Here is a 7,923-nt window from a genome sequence, read left to right as displayed (position 1 = left end):
AATGTTTAATCTAATTAAAATAAAATATTAAATATTTTAAAGAAATAAAAATACTATAAGTCACAATAACTATGCTTTAAACTACCAAAAAATTATTTAAGAAAAAATTAGTAAAAGAAAAATTTATCTAACTTTTCAAATAGTAATGTTGTATTACATAAAAATTAAAATATAAGGGCATCAATGATGTGGACTAATAGTCAATGAAGCAGTTTGAAGACCATGAGGTATTAAGTTCAAATTCGAGTAGAGGCAAACATATTATGTCTGTCCAAATTTTAATGGACAGAGTTAACCCATACCTATACTGGTGAGATGTAAAGGAACCCATAAAATTAGTTGAATTGTGTGCTTGTAATCACGAAAATAAAATTAAATAAAACAAATGAAATACTTTTCTTTAATGAATGAACTAGTTTACTAGGGATGAAAAGGTAAACTAAGCAATACATTGGGGACTAAAGTGTAATAAACCATGGAAGTGAAACCCTAATCTTATACATATAAACTGGTACACTCAAAATAAACTACCCCATTATCCACCCTAAAGAAAATCGAAGCTGCGGCTACGTCTTTTGCATCTTCGTCGCATCACTCTCAGCAAATCAAATCAAATAAAAATATGGCGTATGCAGCAATGAAGGCAACAAAACCAGGGCTAGAGGAGCCCCAGGAGCAGATTCACAAGATTAGAATCACTCTTTCTTCCAAAAACGTTAAGAATCTTGAGAAAGGTTTCCCTCTTTTGCCTATCTTTTTTGAATAGTATTTAGGATTAAGGTTTTCGGACTTATAGATTTTGCTGTGTGATTATGTTTTCTGCATTCAAGACCCTTGAGAAATGTTTTGGTTTCGTTTCGTATGGGAAGATCTTGTCTATTGAGGAAAGTAGAGTATGCCTTTGACTTTCAACCTTATAATAGTGAAAATCAATATCTAGTTTTGTAGTAAAATGCAGGATTTTGAACATCTTAGATGAGGATTTTAAGTTCTTAACCCATACCTCATTGAGATGGTATGAGATAATTGCTTGTCTTTGTTGTAAAATTGATTTTTGCTTGCGAGACTCTACATTGGGAATATTTTACATTGCAAATAGTTTATGAAATCAGTAGGAGAGATTTGTGAGGCAGACATGTTGAAAAACAATGAAGATAAGTCATCTTAAGTAATCGGAATCTTTTTCGCATAATTTAGGGGCTATACTACTAGTAGTACTATTTGGCCCAGGGCTTAGTTCAGGTGGCAAGGTTGACAGTCACAAGTTCGAGCCCAATGCCATTTTAAGTGGAGAAGGGTAGACAGGTGTACCAATTATCCCCTAGTTTCCCAGATGTATTTCTCAGTCATAAAAAAGCTACTACTACTCTCTTTGGGTTTTCGAACATTGAATTTTTAGCTGCAACAGAAGTTTGATAATGTGGTGTTATGTTTTTCTAATATCAATGTAGTGAATGGACTTGCTTGTATCTTGCATCAATAACTGACTTGTAATTTCTTGTTTGTATTGACTTATAAATGTAGTGTGTGCTGATCTGGTTCGTGGTGCCAAGGACAAGAGGCTCAGGGTAAAAGGACCTGTGCGAATGCCCACAAAGGTTCTCAACATTACCACTAGAAAGTCGCCCTGTGGAGAAGGTACTATTGCTATTATCAAATTATCAATATGATTTTATGATATGTCTAGGTTCAAGTATTTCTGTTTTCTGTTTGAGTTGTTTAGTATTTGCCTGGATTCAGTTTCTTATTAGTCCAATTTGTGAAGCTTAGCATGGTTGAGATTGGTCAGTAACAAACATATTGTTGTGCATAAACCGAAATAACAATGATATTACTGCATGAAAAATCAGACCCCCTTTTCTCAGTTTAGAACATTTGTCAGTCTCAGTCTGAAGGGCCCTGTCTATGCAGATGTGAGATGCTCACAAAGTTTCTTCACATTACTAGTAGAGAGTCTCCCTGTCGATAAGGTGCTATTGCTTGTATCAATTCTATTGGACACAACAGTGTAGAATTTCCTACTTGGAATAGTTTAAAATATATAGTAGATCTGATTTTTGCTTTTGTTTCTTGTATGGAACTCCTTGTTTACAGTATTAATTACTAATATTTTATTTTTCTTGCAGGCACAAATACATGGGACAGGTTTGAGCTGCGGGTGCACAAGCGTGTGATTGACCTTTTCAGTTCCGCAGATGTTGTCAAGCAGATCACCTCAATCACCATTGAACCCGGTGTCGAGGTTGAGGTCACCATTGCTGATTCTTAGATTCTTCTCTGTTTTCATTAGGTTGTTGAATTACTCATTATCTGTTCAAGTACTAGCGGTTTGGAGTTTCTTTCTTGGCCGTCTAAATTATGGGCTTAAGGTTTTCTTTATTCCAATTAAAGTTTTGCAGCTAAACCAGATACTAATAGTGTTTGATATTCGGAAGAGGTATTGTCTGTTATTTGACAGCAAGTGTGGTTTTCTAGATGAATTATCAATGACTACTTGTTTTTGGGCTAGCAGAAAAACACCAACCTGAGAATATAAAGAGCACGAAAAGAAAAAAGTTGATCTGGTTTTTCCTTGGGGCCTCTAGAAAATACTACTGTTGCTATCGTAACTTCAAGTACATGGCAGAAGTTCCATATTAGTTACGGAAGTTCATTCTGGCCATAAATTTGTGGTTGCATCACTTCATTTTGGCAAATTAATTAAGCAAATTTATGATTAGCTACGAGCTTTGGGTAACTATGGCTCCGATATTTTAGCTATTATAGACTTTATAATGAGGAATACGCTTTCAACATTGGCTTGATTTTCTACATGAAAATTGCCTTGAGTTTCAAATGAAAATTCGTAATCGACTATAAGCTTTAAACATATGGTACACATAAGAGCATGTTAATTTTAGTTCAACCAAACCAGCCTATTAAACAAGTCACGAGTTTAATAGTAGTACACCATAGCATAACATCTAAATCTACTCTCTCCGGTTCACAATAAGTGATCAATTTTTTTTGGTACGCCCATTAAAAAAATTATTAAATTCTATACAAAAGTACCTAGTATGACTAAACTACCCTTAATTAAATATTTAATGTGAGGAGTAAGAAATTTTTTTAGGGATATGTACATAAGGGTAATCTTGTAAAAATAAATTGAATTCTTTCTAGATTATATGAATGGACACTAATTTTGGACCAAAATAAAAAAGTAAATTGATCACTTATTGTGGACCGAATGGAGTACATGGTTGCAAGTCAATCTTGTAAAAGGAATTAAGGTTTAAGTCTCCATCCTCGTTTTCACAGAGTAATAACAAAAAATTTCATTTGACAGTATTGAGGTAATCAAGTTTGATAAAAAATGACCACCCGACTTATAGGGCTATAAGTGAGCAGGGCTTTTGAAATAGAGAGGGAGCAGCTAGGAGCTAAATATTAGAAGAGCTCTCTCTCTTTTTATCGGGCAATCGAGTTTATTGGGATGGTTCCTGTCCCCGATATGTAGCGAAAAGATTGATTGGTTTACCGCATTTATGAAAGCACTTGCCTCTCTGGTGGTCCTTTACCTTTCTAAAAGAGAAGAGAGGTAATCGTAGCAGTAGAAGGAGCCCTAAAACCTGAGGATCACTTGACTCCGACCGGTCTATGATGCTTTGATTTGTGAATCCAGGTTATTGATGGAGAGATTGGAAAATCCTCTCATCAGCCATAGCCACAAGGATCAGAACTAAGAGAGTGATCTACTGGCAATGGCAAAGGAGGGAGCAGCCAAGAAGTTTATTGATAGGACAAGAATCCTTGTAGTTTCTCCTGTGTTTGCCAATGCAAGTTTTTGTGCAGATATACTAGGAACTACTTTACCTGGAAAAATTTCGGTTTGTAATATTAATCCAATGGGACATAATGATGTACTAAATAAGAGTAATGCTCCACCATCTTTGTAGTTCTTACTATATTTTTGTTGATATATTAATATATCATGTTTACCCTAAAAATTGGATAATAATTAAATTTATAATGTGGTTTTAAGGACACGTGATTTCACCTAATACCAACTGATGAATATGAAGATTAGTAATAGAAATTAACAATGATATAAAGCAAACCAGCATTGAAACGTAATTCAGCCCTCGAGCTAAGATGCCCTCGAACAGGTCGGTACTAAATATTTAAGAAATAAACAAGCTGATGAACAAGAATATAAGCTAAAAAGAAAGTGTTGTATTACTTTGATATGCATTAATGTAAGGTGGATACAAAATGATTAGAACCCTCTTTATATAGTAGAGGAACCCTATATATGGTACAATTCTAATTACGGAAGTAAATCACATGATTAGCTAAACAACCACCCTTGATTTGATTTGTTCCGAGATTTCCGCCATGATCTTCGACTAGTTATAGATATCTCGCCTTTCTGTTATTGTGCTTTGCTCGATGTCTGTCTCATTTGGTCTCAATCGCTACTGGCCTCGATCTCGACATGTACCTCGATCCTCGAACTCGGTACCTTATTCGTGTGCTTTGGTCTGATCCACTGCGGGGCCAATCTTTGATGCAACTCCCTGGTCTCGATCAAATAGTAGAATCGGGCAGGCTCGGTTTTCACTGTATACAGATAGTCCCCTCGTTTCTTGGAGTGCAATGAGAAGAAAGGATTTGAGCCTTCGATTTTGTACCTCGACCTGTCATGACATCATCCTCGTGACGTAAGCAACATAAGCGACTGAAACGTCCCGTCGGTACAATTCCCCAAGTCATTAATGAGCGCCAATTGGTGGTCGTCCACCAGTGCCTTTGAACCGTCGCCGTGAATCCCTTAAATAGACCTCTTTTCCAATTATTTTTTTTAACTTTACCTTCAATCTCTTCTGCTCTAACCTTAAAAAATCTTTGCATTTTTCAAGTTCTTCTTCTACAAATCATCAAGTTTCATTGCTAACCTCTTCTTAAGACGCCAGATCTCTTACTCCCGGTTCTTACCCACTCTTAAAAATGGCTAAGACCTCCAAAGCTGTCCCTCACAAAGAAACTGCCTCTTCATCAAAGTCCGTTGGCGCCACCGCCGCGTCAAAGCATCCTCTTGCTGACTTCGTTCCGACGAAGTGTGCAACTGCCTCCGATTTCAAGGTGGAGAACACACCCTCGACACCGGGACGATGTGAACCCATGTCGAGGTATATGTGTACGATTACTGAACGCCTCTTCGAGAAGGTAAAAGAGGAGTCCAACTGGGTAGGCAAGGACGTCGTAGTGCCTAGCCCTGAAGAATCCATCACTACTTACAAGGAGAGATATTTGACTGTCTACACCTACCCCTTCACAATAAGTCCCTTGGACCCCCATCATCGTTGCCTTTTGCAATAGGTACGATGTCACTCTGGGCCAGATCCACCCTTCGTTTTGGAAGATCGTGCTCCTCCTTCGATTCTTTGTAAGTAAGATTGAGGGCCATCCTTTTACCCTCTATCATCTCATGCGCCTCTACGACCCTCGGATTTATCGAGGAGGCATGATCAAGCTTTATCGTCGAGCCACCAAACCCTCATTCTCAAGCAAAGATGAGACTCGAGACCGAGGTTGGATGGGTAGGTTTGTGCGAATAAGGACTTCGGACCTAATCCCCGCCAAAGATATGTTGTTCCTCGAAAGGTGGAACATGAAACGTAAGTGTTTGCTTGGCCTTTCGAGTACCTACTATTGCCATTCCGCTTTCTTGTTTTCCCCTCATCTAAACTTTTTGTGTTGTAGCCAAGGCTGTTATGCCGGAAGTGATCCCCACCTGAGGCAATGGGTCGAGGGATTAGTGTCTCAAAAAGCCTACTCCGAGCATGCCTGGATGGAGTTGTCAAGGGGCCGATGGGAGGCTCGAAACCATGGTAATTTTTTTTCTTTGCAAGTTTTCCATTCGTACTTTGTTATTGTACTTATTCATTTTTTTTTAATTTTGCAGGCCTTGGGAAGGACGTGCCAATGAGGCCCCCCTCTGCTGAAGAAGTGGCACTCCTTTCCTCGCCTGCTCCGAAGCAGGGCAAGGAGAAGAAAAGGAAAGAGGCTCTGAGTTCCTCAAGCCCGGAGAAGAAAAGGTCGGCCAGAAGGCCCCGTAAACCATAGGGGGATGTCATTCCCGTAACTCTGGAGTCCGTCCACCAACTATCAGATGAGACCGAAGATTAGAATGAAGAAGAAAATTCTGGTTTGGTGCTTCGTGTGCGGGCTGGCACCGAAGTTCAAAGAACCACTGAACAGGTGGGGGTCGAAACTGCTTTCCCGGTCTGATGAGCCCGAGACAACAAGAGTTGAAGATGTCTCACCTCAGGATATAGAGGCCATCGAGGAGACGGTCGAGACTGGAGTAGAAATCGAGCTCGAGGCTTCCCAGAATGAAGATGATGCCTCCAAAGATCTACTTGGGGCAATAGTGATCGGGATTCCTCCTCATTCCCTCCAGTTCCAGATTCGATGATACGTGACGCCCATGCTGTAGAGACTTGTCACGGAGAGGGGACCCAAGGGGAGGAAGATTTATTCCGCGGCTATTTTGCCGACGTGGAAGATGTCACCGGTTTGGGTGACTTGGTTGTACCAAGGAAGAGCTCGAATGAGGCTGCCTCGAGCTATACATTGACCAATCAGTCCCCGGCTCCTAGCATTGATCCCGATCGGAAGCAGCCTCTTATCATCTCAATTCCGGAAGATACTCAAGTTTTTTTAGCCTCCATAGGGGTAGCAAGTAATCTCCGATTCTTGGTCACTGAGGAGGACCAAGCCAAAATGGACGCAGTGGATGTTGCCTGCTTGTTCAACGAGGCCCAGCATGCTCTGAATCGGGTATGTTCGAGGGCCATTGCCTTTCCATGATTTTTGTCTTGTAGATATTTCTAACATCTCTTCTTCTCTTGCAGGTTTCGGTGTTGCACCACGAGGCCTTTCTTCGAGTCCGAGAGGAACGCAAGGTTGAGGTCCAAGGTCTTACTGAGAAGTGCAACACTTATAAGATTCTCAGTGATCTGGTGGACCTGTTGGAGGCTCGAAACGCGCATGAAGAGATGGCCGAGCAGGTATTCCGAATTCTTCATGATAGCGAGGACGAATCGGAGATAACGACTAACAATCCCATTTAGCAGGCTCGACAGAAGATCGAACAAATCAAAGGCTTTCAAGGGCAAATATACGAAGTACGAGCTGAGGCTGAGCGGCTCAAGGGATGTATGGACATCCTGGTTGCACAAAAGGAGACCGTTCAGGAAGAGCTAGATTCCGCCAAGTCGCAGCTTTGGCAGGCAAGGGACAATGCCTCGGTCCAGGCAAAGAAGGTTGAGGAACTCAAAGCCAATATAGCCAATTTGGCCAAGGAGCTCGAGGTTGCCAGATTCGAAGTGGTTGCGGCCAATATTAAGGCCCAGGCTACTAGTGATCAATACAAAGCCGATGCCGAAGCCACCCTCGAGCAAGCGAGGGTCATGGTTGATCATTCGAAGTGGCAGGCTCGAAGGGAGGTTCTCGAGGAAATCCTTGCTCAAAGTGTCGATATTTTTGCTGAGCTCGAGATTGCCAAGGCTGAGGAAGCAGCGGTTCAGAAGTTAGCGTTCCCCGATGAGGATTCCGAGGATGTGAGCGGATCTGGTGGAGAAGACTCTGAGGGTGAAGAAGCTGCCCCCGAAGAAGAATAGGCCCTTAGGATTAGTAGTATTTCTTTTAAGGCTATTTTTGGCCTTTGTAAAAAGTTTTTGATCGGGCCATGTGGTCCTTGTAAGAAATTTTTTTGGTATATAAAAATTTTCCTTTCTGAACCCGTCTTCTTTTCCCTTATTTTGTCTTTACTTGTTTTATCGTGCCTTATGGGATTGTATTCATAGGTTAGAGATTTGGACCCAAACCGAACTATTGTCGAGTGAATGTTTCTACGAACTCGAAGCAGAGTAACCC

The 7,923-nt window shown here is 40.6% G+C and overlaps 1 protein-coding gene across 1 annotated transcript; it reads left to right on the top strand.

Annotated features, from left to right (window-relative positions):
* Window positions 1-522: 522 nt before the first annotated feature.
* On the top strand, window positions 523-2,508 carry LOC109244208 (40S ribosomal protein S20-2). Its single transcript, XM_019411265.1, has 3 exons — window positions 523-734; window positions 1,525-1,638; window positions 2,127-2,508. The coding sequence occupies exons 1-3, from the start codon at window positions 623-625 to the stop codon at window positions 2,267-2,269; spliced, it is 369 nt and encodes a 122-aa protein (XP_019266810.1). The 5' UTR covers window positions 523-622; the 3' UTR covers window positions 2,270-2,508.
* Window positions 2,509-7,923: the final 5,415 nt, after the last annotated feature.

The sequence above is a fragment of the Nicotiana attenuata genome, unplaced genomic scaffold (assembly GCF_001879085.1).
Source record: "Nicotiana attenuata strain UT unplaced genomic scaffold, NIATTr2, whole genome shotgun sequence".
NCBI lineage: Eukaryota > Viridiplantae > Streptophyta > Magnoliopsida > Solanales > Solanaceae > Nicotiana > Nicotiana attenuata.
This window is presented reverse-complemented; position numbering and strand designations above follow the sequence as displayed.

What these genes read in the sequence shown, in the direction of transcription:
- LOC109244208 (XM_019411265.1), top strand. Translation starts at nt 623, where the DNA reads ATGGCGTATGCAGCAATGAAGGCAACAAAACCAGGGCTAGAGGAGCCC. An exon ending in CGTTAAGAATCTTGAGAAAG is followed by an intron (nt 735 to 1,524) that starts GTTTCCCTCTTT and finishes TTATAAATGTAG; the next exon opens with TGTGTGCTGATCTGGTTCGT. An exon ending in AAAGTCGCCCTGTGGAGAAG is followed by an intron (nt 1,639 to 2,126) that starts GTACTATTGCTA and finishes TTTTTCTTGCAG; the next exon opens with GCACAAATACATGGGACAGG.